General features: G+C 57.5%; 1 protein-coding gene across 7 annotated transcripts in view; it reads left to right on the plus strand.

The window, feature by feature from the left end:
• SLCO4A1 (solute carrier organic anion transporter family member 4A1) overlaps positions 1-20,101 on the plus strand; it is a 35,542-nt gene extending 15,441 nt beyond the window's left edge. For 5 of the 7 annotated variants that reach the window (XM_033187017.1, XM_033187020.1, XM_033187013.1 and 2 more), the window contains 10 exons: positions 1,365-1,455; positions 3,088-3,209; positions 3,735-3,846; positions 7,409-7,563; positions 8,757-8,952; positions 10,088-10,253; positions 10,355-10,527; positions 10,818-10,882; positions 11,250-11,398; positions 14,029-14,567. In XM_033187017.1, coding sequence (XP_033042908.1) covers positions 1,365-1,455; positions 3,088-3,209; positions 3,735-3,846; positions 7,409-7,563; positions 8,757-8,952; positions 10,088-10,253; positions 10,355-10,527; positions 10,818-10,882; positions 11,250-11,398; positions 14,029-14,172 — 1,373 coding nt within the window. In that variant the 3' untranslated portion in view covers positions 14,173-14,567. Of the gene's footprint in view, positions 1-1,364; positions 1,456-3,087; positions 3,210-3,734; positions 3,847-7,408; positions 7,564-8,756; positions 8,953-10,087; positions 10,254-10,354; positions 10,528-10,817; positions 10,883-11,249; positions 11,399-12,273; positions 12,518-14,028; positions 14,568-20,041 lie in introns of those variants that run through there. The other 2 variants (XM_033187018.1, XM_033187014.1) reach the window with 2 other exon arrangements.
• The last annotated feature ends 606 nt before the right edge of the window (positions 20,102-20,707 follow it).

The raw sequence follows: 20,707 nt of genomic DNA on the forward strand, positions 1-20,707 counted from the left end.
CCTGCCTTCGTGTGCCCCTTGTCTGCATGGCCCCGGGGCTGCTGCGAGAGGTGGTAGGGGAGGGGAGTCAGGCCTGAGGCCCAAAGCTGACATAAGGGACTACGGCTTTCTCGTGCGGACCCTGCTCAGGGCTCCAGCCTGCTGTGCCCAGGAGTCTCAGTGCAACCCCTGCATAGTGTCCAGCCCACCTTGCCAGGAGACTCTTGAGACAAGGCAGGCATGGCTTTGAGCTACCCCCATGACGGGTGTGCTGGAATGGGGCACAGAGTCACCAGGCGCTGGGTGGCACCAGGTCCAATGGTGGCAGACCTCATGCTCCAGCTGGGAACCTGGCACTTGCCTGGGAAGGAGTTTCATGTGGGGTAAGTGACGAGGGACAGAGCCCGGAGGCCACACCCATGTCTCCCTGAAAGCACCATGTTGGTGCCATCAGCCACACAGAGGTGGAAGGACAGAGCCCTGAGACCACACCCATGCCTCCCCGTGAGCACCATGTCTGCTCTGGCAGCCACACAGGGGTGTGGAAGAGACCGAGCAAATCCGGAGAGTCAGAACTTTGAGGGGAAAAGTAACATGAAGCAGCTCGTGGCTGCTTCACAGCCCTCTGAGAGTACAGATCTGTCACAACCGTATGCCAGGCAGCTGAGCTCACTGCCCTGGGGCAGCCCTGGGCCCCTCACTGGCTTCTGGCTCCTGTTTGTTGAGACGTAGGGAAGCCCCATGGCCTGTCCAACAGGGCCAATTTGACCCTGTGCATGGCCCGCCCGACCCCACTTCTCGGTGTCCCCTGCCTGACTTTCCTGTCCTGGGTAGGGCATCGTAGGGATGGTCAAGGGGAGCAGCTGGCCCCAGCCGGACTCTGCAGTGACCTCGGCCTCCTCATGTCCTCTTTGAGCTCTGCTCATCCCAAGAACCAAGGCGGGCGTTGATCACTTCACTCCAGTGAGGGTCGTCCCACCACCCTGACCCTTTCAAATCCCAGCCTATCGGGGCATAAGCGTGGCTGGGCGGAGGGGCTCAAGCCTCTCTGGTCCCTTTCCCACCCTGGGCCCCTAATTCCTGCCAGGGTCGGTCTGTGCGGCTACTTAGACGTCCTGCCAAACCAGGCTTTGAGGACCTTTGCCCTATTGTAAGGGAAAGACGACAGTGCGCTTGGCTTTGAGAAGGCTTTTTAAAGTTGACGCTGACCCACGTCAGGCCCAGTGGTGGCTGCACGGACTCGCCTAACTTGAGGCCCACGAGGGGAGTGGGCCAGAGATGCAGTACGGTGGGTGCAGGGCTTCTCTCAGGCACAGAGGCCCACACGGCCCTCCGCAGCCCCAGGGTGGTGCACAGTGGCCCTGATGCCTCAGCCTCTCTTGCAGCCATCTTCTACACGGCAGCCATCCTGGGCCCCGCTGCTGGCTACCTGATCGGAGGTGCCCTGCTGAACATCTACACGGAAGTGGGCCGACGGTGAGTGGCCACGCACCCTGCTGCCTGCTGCAGGTCCACACCCACGGGAGCCCACCAAACTGCCTGCGCTGGAGAGACCACGTGTCTCTGGAAGGGGGTTCGGAGCCAGCAGGGCCCACTCTGAGTCTGGCCGGGCGTGGTGCCGGTGCTGGGGCCCCCGGGCTGGAGGGAGTCAAGGCTGGCCTTGGCTCTGTTGGACTCAGGGGATCTTGGGGGCCTTGGGAGTCCGCCCCAGGGCAGGGGGCGAGGCAGATGGACAGTGCCCAAGGCCCAAGCGCTTGCAAAGTCCAGCGAGCCCCGGCCACTAGTTCCCTGATGGAACTGAGATTCTCTTGTTTCTTTTCCTTTCTTTGTATCTTGTGTGTGACGCTAGTTTCTGTAAATGTAAGCAGGAGAAAGCAAGTGGGGGTGGAGGGAGAGGCAGAGGGAAAGACACAGAGACAGGAAGAGACAGAGACAGACCAAGAGACAGACACAGAGATGGAGATGCAGAGAGAAAGATACAGAGAAAGAAGACAGACAGTGACAGAGAGAGACAGAGGGAGAAGGGGAGGGAGAGGAGAAAGCATGTCCTTGCTGACCTGTCAGGGCTCTGTGGGCGCAGATTCCCCCATTCGTCCTGTGCCCAGCCTGCACTTGTGAAGTTTCCGAGGTTGACTGTGACATGGTGTGGGCACTGCTGCAACCTTGGGACTCTTTCTGCAGATGGTGCCTCTCCTGGAGGTCTCTAGCACTCTGGCCTCTTACAAAAGCCCCTCTGGCCTCGGGTTGATAGTGTGGGGTCAATCGTGTGCGTTCTAGGCAGAGCCTGGAGGTAGGTTTGGGGCTCGTGTCCTGGGTCTGGATGCTTCTCAGTCTCTCTGCCCCATCTGGCTCTGGGATCTGGGCCCACTTTGCACAAAGTGAGGAGGCAGCGCAGGGTCTGGCCCTGTGCGGCGTCGGCGTTTCCCTGCTAGAACAAGCCGGTGCCGCCTGGCTGCAGCCTTGCAAGGTGTTGACGCTCCCTGTGTCCTGTCTCTGCAGCTCTGCTCCCGGCCTTTGCTGACCTTTTGCCCTCCCACCTCCCTCTCACTGTGAAGACGCATCCCTGGAAGCCCAGAGCTTGGGTGGGCTTCTCCTACTCACACAGCCGCCTCAGCCCGTGATTCTTTTCCACTCACCTTTTCATTTGAAAGTGCACTTATGTGCAAATTGCCGCGTGCACGACAGTCCCTTTGTGGGGAGCTCTCGGTAAACTCCAGCTGAGCCCTCTGGCATCCCTGGGAACCCCATTTGTCACCCTCTGCTATGGGGAGGGATGCCTCAGCCCGCTGTTGCCTGGAGAGCCTGCTCCTCCTAGCGCCCAAACCCACCGTGGTCTCAGGACCAGGCCACAGGTGGCATCTCCAGACCTGGAGCGTGGGCCAAGGCACGGAGCCATCCGTCTTAGACAGCTAAGCCAAGGTGGTGTTTGCTTTAGTCTGCAAGGAAGGGACAGGACCTGTGGCCAGCAGCGCCAGGGGCCTGTGTTGACCAGTGTGCAGACAGACCCTGGAGGTCTGCCTGGAGGAGGGGCCAGGGCCCCCCCCACCCCCAGTACGTGTGCCGTGGAGGGCACAGGTAGGCTGCACGCTGACCCGTCCTCTTCCACAGGACGGAGCTGACTACCGAGAGCCCGCTGTGGGTCGGTGCCTGGTGGGTTGGCTTCCTGGGCTCCGGGGCTGCTGCCTTCTTCACCGCCGTTCCCATCCTTGGTTACCCTCGGCAGCTGCCAGGTGGGTTCCCCGTCCCCAGCCCAGCCTTCACATCCGGGGGATTGTCCCTTAGTCTTTGTGAAGGGGGCACCCCATTTCCTCTGCTGTTTTTTCCCCGCCACGATCAAGTCTGCGGCACACCCTCATTCTCAGTCTTTGGTCTGCATCTTCCCATCTGGGTGGAGAGATGCCTCCTGGCTGTGGCACAAGGCAGGTTGTGTGTCCGTCCTGTCCTGTGGCCTCCCCTCTGCCCCAGCGGCTTCTCCCCCTCAAGCCACAGAACAGGCTTGTGTCCCAATCGGGGCAGGGCCTCCGTCCCTTCCTTCCCCCAGCCCCACTTGGGGCCCCAGCTCTCCCACACCTCCAGCCCGGCTTGTGGAGCATTCTCATGCAGCTTCTGTTCCAGCGCCGCCTCCCTGGGGCTGCAGGGATGTCAGACAATGACGTTTCCAGACTGAGGAGGGGCAAAGGAGTGGGGGCAGAGCCTCCCTCAGAGAAGTCCACCTCCAGGAGCCCCCAGCCCCAGCTGACTCTGTGCCCTTCCAGGCTCCCAGCGCTACACGGTCATGAGAGCGGCGGAAATGCACCAGTTGAAGGACGGCAGCCACCGGGAGGCGAGCAACCCGGACTTCGGGAAAACCATCAGAGACCTGCCTCTGTAAGCACCGAGGGCAGGAGGGTTCCTAGTGTCCTCAAACCCTTTAAGGGCCCCCATCTTGGGGAGTTGGTGAGACCCCTCCAGGACCATGATGGGGATGAAGCCCCAAACCTCCATGGTGGCCCCCAACCCCTGAGACCTGGGCAAAGAGATTAAGGAGCAAGAGCTAGAGCCTCCAGGGCCAGGGGCTGCAGACCCCGCTTCAGGGCGTCAGAGCCATGGGTGAGTCCCAAAGCGGGGCCAGGGCCTCGGCCTGCACCCAGGGACCTGTCACTCACAGTGTGGAGGCTCCTGCGGGCTGCTCCTGGCTTCCAGTGGCCACGGAGCAAATCCCTTCCACACCAGCAAGTCTCCCCATGGCCTGAGTGTCCCTGGGTCCCCACGGAAGCTGCATTTGACTTGAGACCCTTCCCTCACTGTGACCCCCCCACACTCTAATTCCCTTTCATCAGGTGTCACTTGTGCCATACCCCCCTCCCTGGCCTCTGGGATGCTGCCCTCTGTCTCCCTCCCTCAGTTTCTGAGGACCTCCCCCCTCCACCCTGTGTGTCCTGCTCACCCTCTGGGAAGGTTGCTTGCTTTGCCGTCTGCCTTGGCTGCCTTCCCTTCTTTCTGCTGAGTGTGGTCCAGCCTTGCTTTGCTGTCTTACTGCACTGCTAGGGTGAACACGGAGTCCTGAGCTGGTGGGGTCCTAGAGGGACAACGTAGGGGCCCAGGCCCTCCAGGTCTCTCCTGGGGATCATGCCTTCCCCAGGGGGCTCTCTCCAGGGCTGGGCACAGGTAGCCCTCAGTGTGGTCACCACCCAAGTCCTCAGCCTCTGAGGCCGTAGCACAGGGAGACTCTTGTGCCCCTTTAGCAGCAGGTCCCTGAGCTCACAAATGGCTGCGTCTCACTGGCCATAGTGGGTGGAGGGTGTGGGCAGTGGGTGCGTCCCCACTGCCTGCCCTCAACCAGGACAGGAGGAAGGCATCAGGGCCAAAGGTGGCCCCTCTGAAAGCCCCAAGCTGTGAGCAGGGCTGGATGAAGATGGGAAGGGGAGGCTCATTAGGGCCCTGATAGACCTCCAAAGGAGCTGGGAGCTGCCTGCTAAGGAGGGTGACCCCATGGGCTGAGCTGACCCAGGACCATGTTCACCAGGAGTTGGGAACATCATGCAGGCACCAGCTCATCCTCTCTCCCCCACCTGGCAGCAGAGCGGCTCAGAGCTGAGGGCCAGGCGCCCTGTTCCCAGCGTGGCTGTGAGCCCCAGTGTGGACCTGGGAACCCTGGGGCTCTTTTAGTTCATCGGGTGACAAAGAGGCTTATGTCCAGGGTTAGTTCCCTAAACCAGTTGTTGGTAAGAAATTGTGGGACGTGTTTCCTTTATTTAAAGTCATGACTAATTCTCTGGGCAAATTCAACGTGATAATATCAGCCGAGCAACCCATGATTAAGAAATGAAGTTTGCATAGCACTTCGGAGAGTCATGGCCTCCTAATGCAGCCACACACCCCGGAGTCTGGGCAGGTCTGGGAAAAGCCCCAGAAAGGGACTCCCCCAGGGTGCCCACCCCAGCTCTGTCCCCCACACACCAGGACCCCCCAGGGTACCCACCCCAGCTCTCACTTCCATATGCCAGGACCCCCCGGGTGCCCACCCCAGCTCTGTCCCCCCACACACCAGGACCCCCCCCAAGGTGTCTACCCCAGCCCTGTCCCCCACACACCAGGACTGGCTGGAGGGAAGGTATGGGGGGAGGTATGGGCTGGGGTCTCCTTTGCCCTCAGTCATCTTTGCCTTTTTCAAGACGTGGGCCCCAAGTTACCCAGGAGGAAAGGCTTTGGAATCCTCAGGTCGGGAAATAATTTTGAAAGAATTGGGCTGTCCCATTTTAATCAAGGAAGGGAACAAAAAACCGTGTTCATGGCTGCTGAGGTCAGTCCGAGTCAGCGAACACCTCCAAGCAGGCAGAGTGTGAGGCTGGAGTGGGGTTTCTGTTGCTAACATCAGCTCTGCAAGGCACCTGTAGACCTATCGGAGCTCAGGCTAACCAGGGCTGTGTTGCCCGTTCCTAATTCTTCAGAATCCATTTACATTTGGCCACATCCTCAAACAAGAGCATTTGAATGTTCCAGGCGTTCAGAGTTGTGGCTGGGAGGAAAGAGCCGCCCTCTTGCCGTTGCGGGTGATGTGAGGCCAACACTGCTCTGGTGGGAGGCTAGAAAGCACAGGTTTACAGGACATCGCTAAGCTGCAGACGCAGAGGTCCAAGTCAGCGACACTGTGGAGTGAGCAGTGCGACGTGCCTGGTGCCCCTCCCGTGTGGTGGGTGCGTCATTTATTGCGAAAATTTGCATTATTGTGGGCTGATGTGAGAGGCTATTGTGCCATGACCTACGGCTTCAGGAAAAGTCTCTGCCCCGGTCCGTGTTACTCACGAGTTCTGGGGACAGGAAACAGCTGCGTCTCAAACACCGTGAGGCCAAGAGCCCCCCCACTCAGTGGGGGAGAAGGTCACGCACAGGAGCGTGCTGTGAACAGGGTGTAGCTGTGAGCTGGGGTGACGATGTGAGCTTTGCCCAGTCTGGTGACCTGTGTACCCCAGAGAGAGTCGAGCCTCTCTTCAGAGGCGGTTCCTCTTCTCTGTCTGCCTCGCTCACTGCACTGGCCAGGAGGGCTTCGCTTGGTTTACGCCACATGACACGTTTTCCATCTCAGCATCTTGCGTGCTTAAGCAGCAGTTGGGAGTTAGCCCTGCTCGGCCCTCCAACGCTAACAAAAACGGGGAGAACGCCCCTCCATCCACCAGGGCCCCGTGTGCAGGGATGGGGAGCCCCAGCGCACTGTTGTCAGCCACCACCTGGGTTAGAAACTGCAAGGCCTCACTTGAGGCCTTCCCAGCTTCCAGGGGGGCATGTCCTCATCCTGAGACCCCACAGCCAGGATTGCAACAGGCAGACATAAAGGCTGAGGCTGAGCCCTCAGGGCCAGACAGGGCTGAGTTCCCACAGTTCCCCCCAGGGCTCCAGGTGCATGCACCAAGGAATCGCCCCGGTTGAGGACTCAGTGGCCCCCAAGTGCAAACCAAGCCAGCTAGGTCCACCCAGGGGCTCCTTGGATGGAGGATTCCAATCCCACTTCTCCCGGGGTCTGGTGATTAAGGACTGGCTGCATCTCTTGGTGACTCTGGTGACTCTGTTCCCTATCCCGGGGCCTCTCCAGTCCTGGACTTGGTCTCTGCCTACCCCAGCCAGTTCCCTTTTTCGGGTCCTGGGTCACTTGGGGGGTCTGCCCACCTGAGCTGAAGCTCTGGCCAAGGCACTGATAAGGTTTTTCCCTAATCAGGGGCTGCAGCTTTCAAGACAAGTGGGCCACAGGCTCAGTCTGACACCCTCTGGGTTTCTCCGGAATAAATGTGGGTATCCCCCACTTGCCTGTACCCCACTCCACTGCCTGTCAGAATGGGGGCCCTTTGTGCTCAGAGCGGGGAGGTGACAGCCTCAGGAACAGCAGGCTCCTCGCACCCTGGGTCTGGCCCACTCTGACCCTCGGTCTCTTCTCCACACCCTCACTTCTGCCCAGCTCCATCTGGCTCCTCCTGAAGAACCCCACGTTCATCCTGCTGTGCCTGGCTGGGGCCACTGAGGCCACACTTATCACCGGCATGTCCACGTTTAGCCCCAAGTTCTTGGAGTCCCAGTTCAGCCTGAGTGCCTCGGAAGCTGCCACCTTGTTTGGTGAGAAAACTCTGGATCTTGGGGGTCCTCTGCTTTTGTGTCAGTTCTCAGAGAAGCGAAGAATCCTTGAGGGCATCTTCTAGGAAGACCCAGACAGGGTACATGGCAGCGAGTGCCGCCCTCCTCCCTACCAGCCAGAGCAGGTGTGGAGAGCACCACGGGGGCTGAGCGACTCTGTCCTCAGGCCTGGGGGAGTGGAGGTCCCACCCTCTTTGTGGGACATACTTTCTAGGTAGAAGGGTCCGGGGTAGGCTCCATCCACTCGCTACCCAGCCTTGGCTTCTGTGACTTGGTGCAGGAAGGGTTTGGACCTGGTTGTTCTGTGAGCCAGGTTGCTGATGCCTCAGGACCTCCTGGGACAGTGCAGCTGGGGTTTCTCGGTGCCAGAGGCAGGCTGGCCTTCTCAGGCTGGGCAGGTCTGCAGAAAGTGGGGGCCCCTCAGCTCCTCCTCCTGCCAGCATTTACAGGTACCCTGGGCCATGGCACGTGGGCCACCGCGGCCAATCTACCATGCTCTGCCCTTCCAGGGCCTATCATCTAGATAGGAAGAGGGTGTCAGATGAGGGCTCCCCTCTCTTCCCCATAGGCCCATCCAGGCTGACCTCACAAGCCTACACCCCCACACTCAGCAGACCCCCAGAGGTCAGCTGTACTGCCCCTTGGAGAACCTCCCCACCAGCTCCCCCAAACCTGTCCCCTCCCGTCCTTTCCCCTCCCCACTTGGCCCGGAAGAGGGGTGTCAGCTAATCCCAATTTTGTACTGATGGGGCCACTCAGGCTTCGACAAATGTCCTTGTCACAGCCTGTGGGGACCCGGCAGAGGCCTCTGGGGCAGGAGGGGGTGTGGCTGCCCTGGGCGGGCACTGGAGGAGTCATTGGCTTCCCACTGGGGTATGGGGTATGGGCTGCGGACCTTGGAGCACTCTGGGCTCTCCTCCTCCCCCAGCCCTGCCCATGCCCTGCATCTTTCAGCCTCTGAGGCGTCCTCGCTGCGGGCCCTGGACAGAGGTCCCTCCTAGGACTCCATCAGCAGCTGAGCGCTCAGGTGTGGGGTTGAGGGCTGCCATGCAGGCAGGAATTGATAACTCTGTGCCTCAGTTTCCCCACCTGTAAAGTGGACCCGGCTGATGCGCCGCCCTCTCCCACCACGGTCTCCTGCCTGAGTCCCTGGCTGAGTCCCTCCCTCTCCCCAGGGTACCTGGTGGTGCCAGCAGGCGGTGGTGGCACCTTCCTGGGTGGCTTCTTTGTGAACAAGCTCAGGCTCCGGGGCTCCGCGGTCATCAAGTTCTGCCTGTTCTGCACCGTCGTCAGCCTGCTGGGCATCCTCGTCTTCTCCCTGCACTGCCCCGGTGTGCCCATGGCGGGCGTCACAGCCAGCTATGGCGGGAGGTGAGTGCCAGGTGGCACCTGGATTCGAGTCGGGGCCCTGAGCACCTGTGGTCCCTGGTTGGAGGAGGAAGGGTGCAGCACTTGGGGGAGGTGGTTTTTGGAAAGGGCTACGTCGCAGGACAGCAGCAAGGGCAACACTCGTTCAGCAGGGCGCCTGGCAGCCATCAGAAGCGTCTGCGCTCAGGTCCCGGTTGTGCCCCTGGGCAGTCATATGCCTCTCTGGACCTCAGCCCTCTGCTCTGTCAAATGGAAGAGCAGCCCTAGTGTTTGGGGCCCTCGAGGCTGGTCCCTGTCGGTGACATAGTGTCCCAGGATGTGCTCCCAGCGTTGCCATGTGCTGGAAGTGGGAGGGGGACCTGCTGGTCACGTGGCAATTAGGGAATATCCAAAATACATGCAGGTAGCCTGCACCTCGGCCCTGCCCTGCAGGCCCCGGGAGTGCACCTACAGACGCTGTGCAAGACCGAGAAGCACAAAGCGGCCATTGTGGCATTATCAGAAACAACGTAGGAGTCCTCAGGGTGGACGGGGTTACTATGCTGTCCTCATGACAGAGGCCCCGCCCACAAAGGAATGGAGGAAGGTCATCCTGGGCCACTGCCAAGACACACCGTGAAGTGGGAGAAAGGAAGGAGTTGGACAATGGGCACGGTGTGCCCTGATTCAAGGGAGAAGTGCAGACGTGTGTGACCGCCGAGGGGCGTGTACGTGCAGATGACCCCTGCAAACACATGGCCAGCCTGTGGCTGGAGAACCGAGGGTGGGGGTGGGGCCGGGGCCGCGAGGCTGCCTTCGTGTACCTGGCGCTCGCTTGCTCTTCATGTTTGCATTTGATCCGCGTGAGTGTGTTGCCTGTCCAAAAACAAATGAACTAGGGAAAGGGGCTGTGCATCAGGCGGACGGCGCTGGGGGGCACGGATGTACCTTCCTTGCATGAGAAGGAAAAACCATTCTATCACCAGAAGGCAGTGCCTAGCGTGAGTGCCCAGCGTGCTGGGGGTGGTGCAAGCTTGGCAAGTTTGCAGACCCAAAATGCAGGCTGCATAGGTTCGAGCCCCAAGGCTGACCCTGTGCCTGCCGGGCTCCAGCATGGCTCTGGCCTGGGCCCCACCACCCGCTTGTCCCCCTTCTGCAGCCTCCTGCCCGAAGGCCACCTGAACCTAACGGCACCCTGCAACACTGCCTGCGGCTGCCAGCCAGAGCACTACAGCCCTGTGTGTGGCTCAGACGGCCTCATGTACTTCTCTCTGTGCCATGCGGGGTGCCCTGCAGCCACTGAGATGAATGTGGATGGCCAGAAGGTGAGTGAGGCCGCTGCCTACCCGCCCCTTCCTCCCCTGGACCCTGGGAAGGGGCCCCCATGCCTTCCCCTTGTAATCGGCGCTATTGTTGGGCTTCCCAGGTGTACCGAGACTGTAGCTGTGTCCCTCAGAATCTTTCCTCTGGTTTTGGCCATGCCACTGCAGGGAAATGCACTTCAACTTGTCAGAGAAAGCCCCTCCTTCTGGTTTTCATATTCGTTGTAATTTTCTTTACATTCCTCAGCAGCATTCCTGCACTAACGGCAACTCTACGGTAAGCGGGGCCGGGTGTGCACTTGTCCAACGCTTTCCTTGCAGCACCCCGAGGCAGAGCTCTGCAGATCCTGAGACGGGAGCGCTCCGGGAAACACCCAGGCCCCTGCTAAGCGGGCCTGTCACTGGTGGCAGGAGAGACCTCACTGTCTCTGACCTCTGATGAGGGGCTTCCCGCTTGGGGAGGTGACGATGTGGCTGGGGGCTGGGCCAGGAGGCCGCTGGCCTGGGGGGTGACTTGGCATGCAACCCCACTTCTGTGGGTGCTGACGCTGCGGTTTTCTATTGCAGATGTGTCTGTGACCCTCAGAGATCCTTTGCCCTGGGAATCCAGTGGATTGTAGTTAGAATACTAGGTACTGTGCAGTGTGAGGAAGCCGTGGTCAGTTGTGCGGTGTGCTCACTGCACGAGGGCATGGGCAAGTGTCTAACCACCAAGTGGATGTGCTTCCCAGCAGGAGGCTGTGCCTGCCTGGGACGGGTTCCATTCCCTAACTGTCCACTAGAGGGGCCCATCGTCATTTATTTGCCCAAAGGCTTTCCCTAGGCGATCATGGGGAACTCCCAGCCCCAGTGCCGAATCTCCAAAGAAAGGAACATTTAAGCCCCTTTGCACCTGCTGAGAACTCCAATGGCCAGTATTCCAGGCCTCTTCGCTGCCCGCCCCCTGCCTTGCCCCTTGCCCACTGGGAGTGTGGCTGCTGAGTGGGCTTCTCTCCACAGGGGGCATCCCGGGGCCCATCGCCTTCGGCTGGGTGATCGACAAGGCCTGTCTGCTGTGGCAGGACCAGTGTGGCCAGCAGGGCTCCTGCTTGGTGTACCAGAACTCGGCCATGAGCCGCTACATCCTCATCATGGGGCTCCTGTTCAAGGTGAGCAGGCCCAGGGAAGGGACGGAGGGTCTGCTCTGAGGGTGGCTGGGGGCTCCAGACACTCCGCCATCTTTTGGCAGCTTGGACCACAGCCTAGTACATCACAGATGTCCTCACAGCCAGTTTCTAGAAGGGCCCTTCCCCCATTCCTCATGAGCCTGTTGTGGAGGGAGGCAGGCCGACTGCAGGGCCTCCCCCTGGGGTTCGCTATCCAGGTCCCCAGCAGCTCCTGCAAAGCCCAGGCGCAGGTGCTGCTCGCTTTCCCGCCTCCTGGGGCTGCCCCTCCACAGTGTGGTCTTGTGTGTGCCTGGGGTGCCCGTTAACCAAAAGCTTTGCAGAAATAAGCAGCTTCTCCCATTAGAGCGGCTCGATTAGCTGGTCCACTCCGGGCCTTGGTCTAGGGGGCCAGCGGGCAGGTTGCAGCCTCTCCATGCTCAGTGCACCTTGAATTCCACTGGATCTCTTAGCCTGGCTCTTATTTTTCAAGCTAACAAACTTTCTGTTGTGACTTCTGGCATATGCTACCTGGGAGGAAGCGCGGTATTTGTGTTTGGAATTTGCCCCCATTAGAGAATAAAGCACAAAACCTTCTAAATAAAATGCGGTCCCAGGGCCAGCTGTTCAGAGGATCTTCACGCTCTTCCTTGGGTGACAGACCCAGGAAAGTTGATCCTGCAGGAACCCCTGGCCTCAGGCTTTCCGGGAGGGAGGTTAGAGAAAGGGAAGGAACCCAGCTGGTTCACCTGCCCTGGGACTAACAGAAAATAGGCGAGTCTGAGCAGGGCCTTGCGTGGCCCTGGAGAGAAGCAGAGTGGGTTAATTTAAAGAGAACTATACCTCGGTTTCCCCCTCATCTGAGGTTTCACTTTCCACAGTTTCAGTTGCCCGAGGTCAACCACAGTCTGAATATATTAAATAGGAAATTCCAGAAGCAAACAGTTCATAACTTTTAAAGCGTGCGCCATTCTGAAATCTTAATCGCATTCTCCCTTTGTCCAACTGTGGAAGAAGGCAAGGTCAGAAGTTATTCTGCAGGGAGCTTTGGGGACACTGGATCCTAAGGCCCAAGCCCTGTGTGATACGCCTTTCACTTTGGCATCAAATAACGGCTGACTATCAGGGACTGGCGATGTTTGGGGAGGCCGGAAGGCATATGTGCATCAGGAAATTGACCAAATGACTTCATAAGACATAATCTTTGTCCATCACGTCCAGGCTGTCCACGCCACCACCTGTTAATCACTTAGCTGGTGTGGTTACCACATCCCCCATCACCGTATTGCAGTGCCGTGTTCCAGCCACCCTTATTTACCTAGCCATGGCCCTGAAGCACCGGACCACTGACGCTGCCATTCAGCTCTGCCAGCGGGAAGCCAGAGGCGCTTCCTTCATGAGAATGTGTGGTTCCTTGGCTGGGCTGAGTATCACCCTTGACTCACACGTCCTCATGGGTCTCAGTGTCTGCGATGAGGGGGCTGCTGTACGTTCCCAGGGAAGGTCTCTGTTGGATGTCTCTGTTGGATGCATCCCTTATGCTGGAGCAGCCGGCCAAGAGCCCTCCACACGTAACCATCCCCCCGGGCTCAGCACAGCCAGCGGGAGCCGTGTCCAGGGGTCAGCGTTGGCCTCGGCAGCACATGCTTCCGTATTAATTCTCGTGGGGGGAGCACAGTGGCTCCTTATGAACATCCTCGCGTTCCACTTTGTCCCACACCAAGTCAGAGCAGCCTCACTCCCTGAATGCAGGCTCAGGGCCATCAGCCAGGCTGATGCTCCGGGAGGCACAGTGGCTGTTTCTGGCCCAGGCCCAGCGTGGAAACCGTAGTGGGGCACATGACTCTGCGTGGCACTGCGGCAGCATCCGCGCTTGGACCGTACCGCCTTTGGGGCCCACGTGGGATTCCTGCCACGTCGTCCTCTCGCCCTGCAAAGTCAGTGCGGCCCCTCGTTGTTGACAAACCAAGACCCTGAAGGTTAAGAACTGCCCATGATGGCGGCACCCGGGCTTGAATCCGGGCTGTGGTGGCGACCAGCAACCAGCGACTGGCTCTGTGTGAGGTTCCTGTGGCCGCCACGACAAAGGACCACAAATGGGGTGGCCTAACAGCAGAACCAGACTCACTCACAGATCTGACCCCAGAAGTCAGAATCAAGGTGGGGGCAGGGCTGGCTCCTTCCGCGCTCTGGCTCTGTCTGCAGCTGCATGTGGCCTTTCTCTCTCCCTGCCTCATCTTCCTCTCCTTTCTCTCATGAGGACACCAGTCATTGGATTTAGGACCCACCTTAGATCCAGGATGACCTCATCTCAAATCCTTAATTACATCTGCAAAGGCCCTATTTCCAAAAAAGGTCCCATTCACAGGCGTGTGGCACCATTCATCCCATAACAAACGCCCAGTCCTGCGCCCCTGTTTTTAGTCAAAGGGTACGTTTCCTTCCCTCTTTAACAATGTTGGTGTCGACACTACAAACCGGTTATGGGGGAAAGATACCCTCAGAGCGGGATGGGTTTCCGCGGCCTGGTGAGGGCGCTGCAGGCTGGGGCAGAGACAGGACCAGGACAGGCCCACCAGCGTCCAGAGACTCTGGCAGGGCTTCCAACAAGGTCCAGTGGGCTCCTCTCTCCCCAGGTGCTGGGCGTCCTCTTCTTTGCCACAGCCTGCTGTTTATACAAGCCCCTGTCGGAGTCTTCAGATGGCCTGGAAGCTTGTCTGCCCAGCCAGTCCTCGGCCCCTGGCAGTGCCACAGAGAGCCAGCTCCAGAGCAGTATCTGACCGCCGCCCACGCCCATCCGGCCACGGCAGGCACTCAGCATTTCTTGATGACAGAACGGTGCCCCTGGGTGATGCAATCACACGGAAACTTCTATTTGACCTGCAACCTTCTAGTTAACCTGTGGTTTAAAGTCAGCTGTGAACTCCTGTCCCCAGAGCAATACAGCCCTTCAGTGGATGGGAGCAACTTGCACAAATATATATTTATGGACACGTATTTTGCATCAGAACATATTTATAGAATTATTTTATACCTGATCGTGTGTGGTATGCGTGAGGGCAAGCTCTGCAAGGGCTGAATCCCACTGGGAGGGTGCGGGCCTGCAACCCAAGGAAGGCTTGTGTGTCCTCAGTGAAAGCTGTGCATATCTAAATATATTTTGTATTTAAGCCTGTGTTCCCAATACTGTGTGCTTTATTTCTATGAGTTTGCAGAGTTTGGTGGTCTCGCCATCCTTGGTATGGTCTTTGGGACTGTGTGCTCCAACTGAGACCGGCTCCCACCTCCAGTTCAGCCTCAGGCTTCAAGCCTGGCTCCCCGCCCCAGACACTTCCGTGAATGACTTGAGCTCTGTCTTTGCACATTGGGACTGAGGACAGAAGTGGCCGGCAACTGCTGTTAACGCAAAAATGTGTATGTGTGTGTGCATGGGTGCACGAGAGTCAGCACAGGCTCTCTCGTTTGCAAGGCCCTTGGATAGCCATGCCTCATCCCAGGAGGGTGGTGGGTCACGGGTGGCAGCCCGCGTGGTCCCAAGGCCTGTGGAGCGGCTCTGGGGGCTGCTGGTGGCACAGACCCCAGTGGGAGAGCCCCTTGGGAATGAGGGGAGACACAGGCCCTCATCCTGGTCGCAATGTCCCCGGGTGATGCTCTGAGGTCAGGAGAAGTCTGGGAGGTTCGGGCACCAAAGAAAAGGCAGTTTGAGCTGCCCCATGGGATGGAGGGCCCTAGGATGGTGGTGGTGAAAACAGCAAGCAGGGGGGCCGGGCGCGGTGGCTCACACCTGTAATCCCAGCACTTTGGGAGGCCAAGGCGGGCGGATCACGAGGTCAGGAGATCGAGACCATCCTGGCTAACACGGTGAAACCCCATCTCTACTAAAAAAATACAAAAAACTAGCCGGGCGAGGTGGCGGGCGCCTGTAGTCCCAGCTACTCGGGAGGCTGAGGCAGGAGAATGGCGTAAACCCAGGAGGCAGAGCTTGCAGTGAGCTAAGATCCGGCCACTGCACTCCAGCCTGGGCAACAGAGCGAGACTCCGTCTCAAAAAAAAAAAAAAAAAAGAAAACAGCAAGCAGGAGACCAGCTTACTGGGAAGGCCATTGACCCCTCGCATCCTGTAAGATCGGGGGAGTCTGTTACCCTTCCCTGAATGTCCAGATCTGACCATGCAGTGACCAGGCTGGGCAGGACTGACCCTTCCCTGAACGTCCGGATCTGACTGCGCCGGGACCAGGCTGGGCGGGGCTGACGTCAGAAGTGTCGGATGGAGGGTCGGTTCTGCTCTTGGGGGAAGCTCCTCTCTACCCCCTGCTGATCCAGGCTTTGGCCCTTCGGCAATGGCCTCGCGTGACCCAGGTCAGGTCTCCAGAGGTGCTGGGAACAACAGGAGGGGTGAGGGACAGGTGACTGGGGCTGGGCCCTCAGGGTGTGCACAGGACAAAGAGGCATCCCCAGGAGCCTGTGCGGGGCATTCCGGGGGCACCCAGCCACACGCCCCCTCCCCAGTGGCTGCATCTTGTGTGACCACAGTGAGGGTTGCCGCGTGAGCCGCCTGGGCAGGTGTGTCTAGTGCTTTGCTGTTTACCACACGTGCAGGTGATCAGGCTGCAGAGCTGCTCCCTGGAACCACCCCTCATGCCATGCCCAGCACCCTCCCAGGCATCCCTGCCCCTGTGCCCACTGAGCCAGTCCCCATCTGCAACGTGGCTGCCTCAAGAATGCTACCTGCACGGAGTTGTCCAGTGTGGGACCTTTTGGGATTGGAGTGTTCACTCAGCACTGTGCCAAGACCCACCCCAGAGGCTGCGGTGTGGATGGAGATTCCCACGCATCTGCTCTTGGATTCCTTCTGTAGCGAGGACCCCACCCCACTCTAGGGCTCCCCTTCCCTCGGTCACCTGGTTGACCTCACCTCACAGAAAGGAAGTGGAGCCCCAGAGGCATAAGGGTGCTGGCCCACCGACTCTTGTCCTCACAGTCTTCAGGCAGGGGTAACCCTGGCCACGTGCTGAGTGACAGCGTGGGCTCCTGGAACCCCAAGGGGGACTCAGCCCAAATGACAGGTAGGGTCAAGGGGCAGGCCCAGGAGCCACAGAGGCACCATCCAGGCACCTTGCACATCTTCGTGCAGTGTTTGCCGACAGGAGGGGTTTGCCAAGCACCTCTGCCAGGCTCCATTCCAGGTGCTGGAGAGACAGTGGCACCAGGCCAACACGAGGTCCTCTTCTCCAGAACTGATGGAAAGGGGGGATACAAGGCTCCACACAGGGAGGCCGGGGGTGCCATTAGGGCAGTCAGGGAAGGCTTCTCAGAGGAGGTGATGTGCTGAGACCTCAGGAGGGGATGAACATTTTAGGTAAAAAACAAATAAACAAACAAAAACAGCAAGTGCCAAGGTCCTGAGGCAGGAATAAGCCACAAGGCCCAGGGAGCAAATGGAAACAGTCCCGGCCCTGGTAATGGGCAGGGCATCAGCTGTGTTTTAGAAAGCTTTTACCCACTTTATGCCTAAGCGGGTCATGCCCTCGGGTCTCTGCTGTCATGCGCTTTCTTCCTCCATGCATCAAGAGCTGACTCCTTCCTGTATCATATGGCAGTTGTGATGGACGCTCCCAAACTTAGCCACATCCCCTGCAAGAGCTGTTGGGAAAGTGCCCTTTAGGCAGAGTGGGGGAACTAGAGTCACGCGCACGCACGTGTGTGGGGCCAGATCATCCTCCGATTGTGCCACTGCACTCTAGCCTGGGAGGCAGCATGAGACTTTCTCAAAATAATAAGAAGAAGAGTTGAATCCAGAATATAAGAAGAATTCCTACAACCCAGCAATTAAAGGATGATCCAATTTAAAAACGGGCAAAGGATTTGAATTTTATTTCATCACAAAAGACAAGCCCAGGAGAAGATGCTCAAGATTTTCCCAGACACCCAGGAAAGTGCAAACCAAAGCCACAGTGCTGACTGTATCAAAAACAAAAAGCAAACAAACAAATGAAACCAGAAAACGACAAGTCGTGGAGAACTTGGAATCCTCACACACTGTGGGTGGGAATGGAAAATGGAAAAATGGCACAGCTACTTGGGAAAACAGTTTGGCGGTTCATCAAAAAGTTAACCATGGAATTAGCAGAAGACCCGGCAATTCCACTTCTAGGTATCTACCCAAGAGAAATGAAAGCAGATGTCCACATAAAGACAAGCATGCAAGTGTGCACGGCAGCATCGCTCCTAATAGTCCAAAAGTGAACCAGCCCGAATGTCACCTGGCTGACGAGTAGGTAAATCAACGTGGGCTGACCACACAGTGGGTCTCACTTGGCCGTCAATCAGAAAGAAGGAAGCCCAGCACTACTACGGTGTGCAGGTGCACACCGATCCTGAAACATGCTCGGAGGAAGAAGCCAGACACAGAAGGCCATGTGTTTAGTGATTCTTTTATAAGAAATGTCCGGAATGGACACATCTGCAGAGACAGAAAATGGACTAGTGGTTCCAGGGTCTGGGGGAAGGCGAGGTGGGAGCGACGGTCATGGGTGCAGGGCATTTTGGTGCAGTGATGAAATGTTCTGCAGTTAGATCATGGTGATGGTTGCACAACTCTGTGAACACGCTTAAAACACCGAATTGTACACTTTAAAAGGTGAATATTTGGGGATGTGACTTATATCTCTGTAAAGCTATTATTAAATACATCCATCCATGCATTCATCCCTGGCTGCCTGCCCTGTGCTTTCACTCCTGTAGACCCTGGAGACATGTTGGTGTATCTGTGTCTGTTCCATAACCTTCTGGTGTCTGTTCCATAACTGCAGCTCTGCCAGGAGAGCATGTGTGGGCCCCATGTTCAGAGGCACCCCAACTCCCTCCCTGCTCACTTCCTTAGGATGACAGGAGGCAAGAAGGGGCCGTGGAGACCTACACTCCAACCCCACTGAGGCAGATGATGTTTTCCAACAACAGCCACAATATGTCTCATTCCCTCTGCTGGAGGTGGGGTCTGTGCACCCTCTCTTCGACCCTGGCAGGCGATTGGGATTGCCTCGTGGCAGAGGTGACACAGCTTCTACTGTCAGTGCCTTCTGGGCACACTCACCTTGGGAACCCAGTGCCACGCTGTGAGGAAGCCCAGACCACGGGAGCCCTGGCGCTGTGCACCAGCTCTCAGGCCGAGTTCGCTGTGAGGGGGGTGCCGTCTTGGGTGCTCCAGTCCCCAGCTGGGCTCTCGGTCCCCACTCCCGCTGTAGGGGAGGGAATCAGCCCTTCCCACCGAGCCGCACCTGCAGATTTGGGAAGGAAAGAAGTAATGATGCTGTTTTAAGCCTGAGGGCCTCTGCTGTCAGTAAAGGCTTGAAGGAAAGTGAGGCAAAGGTTGACGGAAGCTGGAGGAAGGGAAAGCCTCAGAGGACAGGAACAGTAGGTTCTGCAGCGCTGTGGCCTGCGGGGACACAGAGGCAGAAAATGTGCAGATGCCCCGGGCGAGTAGCGACTCTAGGCAGAAACACCAGCAGGCTTTACTGCAGCTGTGTGTAAGAATGAGAAGAGAGGGTTTCGTTTTTTAACTTTAGTTTTCAAGCAAAATTTAGATAAAATTAAAGAAGCCAGGACTTAACAGAATTTAAAAGAAAGCTATTGACAATGCCAAGTGCTGATGAAGACTCAGGTAGCTGGAACACTCCCCCGTCACTGGTGGACGTAGAGCTCAGGAACCCAGCTCTACAGTTTACTATAAAGTTAGACCCACACTTTCTTATAACACAGAAACTCCACTCCTAGAGAAAGGCAAAATTATGTTCACACAAAATCTTGTACACAAATGTTTTTTATAGGGCTATTCTTTTTTTTCTTCTTTAAGACTGGGTCTTGCTCTGTCGCCCAGGCTGGAGTGCAATGGTGCAATCTCAGCTCACTGCAGCCTCTTACTCCCGGGTTCAAGCAAATTTTCACAATCATCAACAAAATTGGAAACCACCCAAATGTCCTCTGGGGCGTGGAAGGATCGTCACACAGCCACCCACTGGACTCAGCCGTGGAGGGAGGCACTGTTAATATGCAACAGGGACGAACCTGGGAGGCACCACGCTGAGCAAAAGAACCAGACCCAAGAGGCTAGTAGTGTATGGTTTCATTTACATGACAGCTTCCAAAAGGCAAAGCTGCAGGGATGGAGAGGAGACCAGCTGCTGCCAGGGGCTGGGGTGGAGAGGAAAGTGTGGCTTTTAAAAGTAGCCTGGGGCTGGATAGGGTGGCTCACACCCATAATGCCCGCACTTTGGGACGCCAAGGCATGCAGACCACTTGATATCAGGAGTTCGAGACCAGCCTGGCCAACATGATGAAACCCCATCTCTACTAAAAATGCAAAAATTAGCAGGGCTTGGTGGCGCCTGCCTATAATCCCAGCTACTCCAGAGGCTGAGGCAGGAGAATCACTTGAACCTGGGAGGCAGAGGCTGCAGTGAGCCGAGATCACACCACTGCACTCCAGCCTGGGCAACAGAGCGAGACTCCATCTCAAACAAACAAGAAAGTAGCATGGTGGAGATGCTCCGCGTCATGAAGCTATCTGTGTCCTGACGGTGGACATGGTTCCACAAATCCATACGTGTGTCAAATTCCTTATTTTTTCCTTTTTTTTTTTTTTTTGATACAGGTTCTCACTCAGCCACTCAGGTTGGAGTGCAGTGGTACAATCATGGCTCACTGAAGCCTTGACCTCCTGGTCTCAGGTGATCTTCCCACCTCAGCCTCCCAGGTAGCTGGGACTACAGGCATGCACCACCACACCCAGGTAATTTTCTTTTTCTTTTCTTTTTTTTTTTTTTTTTTTGAGATGGAGTCTCGCTCTGTCGTCGCCCAGGCTGGAGTGCAGTGGCCGGATCTCAGCTCACTGCAAGCTCCACCTTCCGGGTTCCCCCCATTCTCCTGCCTCAGCCTCCCGAGTAGCTGGGACTACAGGCGCCCACCACCTCGCCCGGCTAGTTTTTTGTAGTTTTTAGTAGAGACGGGGTTTCACCATGTTAGCCAGGATGGTCTCGATCTCCTGACCTCGTGATCCGCCCGTCTCGGCCTCCCAAAGTGCTGGGATGACAGGCTTGAGCCACCGCGCCCAGCCCACCCAGGTAATTTTCATATTTTTTGTAGATATGGTGTCTTGCTCTGTTGCCCGGGCTGGTTTTAAACTCCTGAGTTCAAGCAGTCCTCCTGCCTCAGCCTCCTAAAGTGCTGGGATTACAGGTGTGAGCCACCAGCCCTGGTTTATAGAATCACTTCTTACAATCCAGTTTTACTGCACAGTGGCTTAAAAAATAAATCAGAA

The sequence above is a fragment of the Trachypithecus francoisi genome, unplaced genomic scaffold, assembly GCF_009764315.1.
Source record: "Trachypithecus francoisi isolate TF-2019V2 unplaced genomic scaffold, Tfra_2.0 Lachesis_group21, whole genome shotgun sequence".
NCBI classification, from domain to species: Eukaryota; Metazoa; Chordata; class Mammalia; order Primates; family Cercopithecidae; genus Trachypithecus; species Trachypithecus francoisi.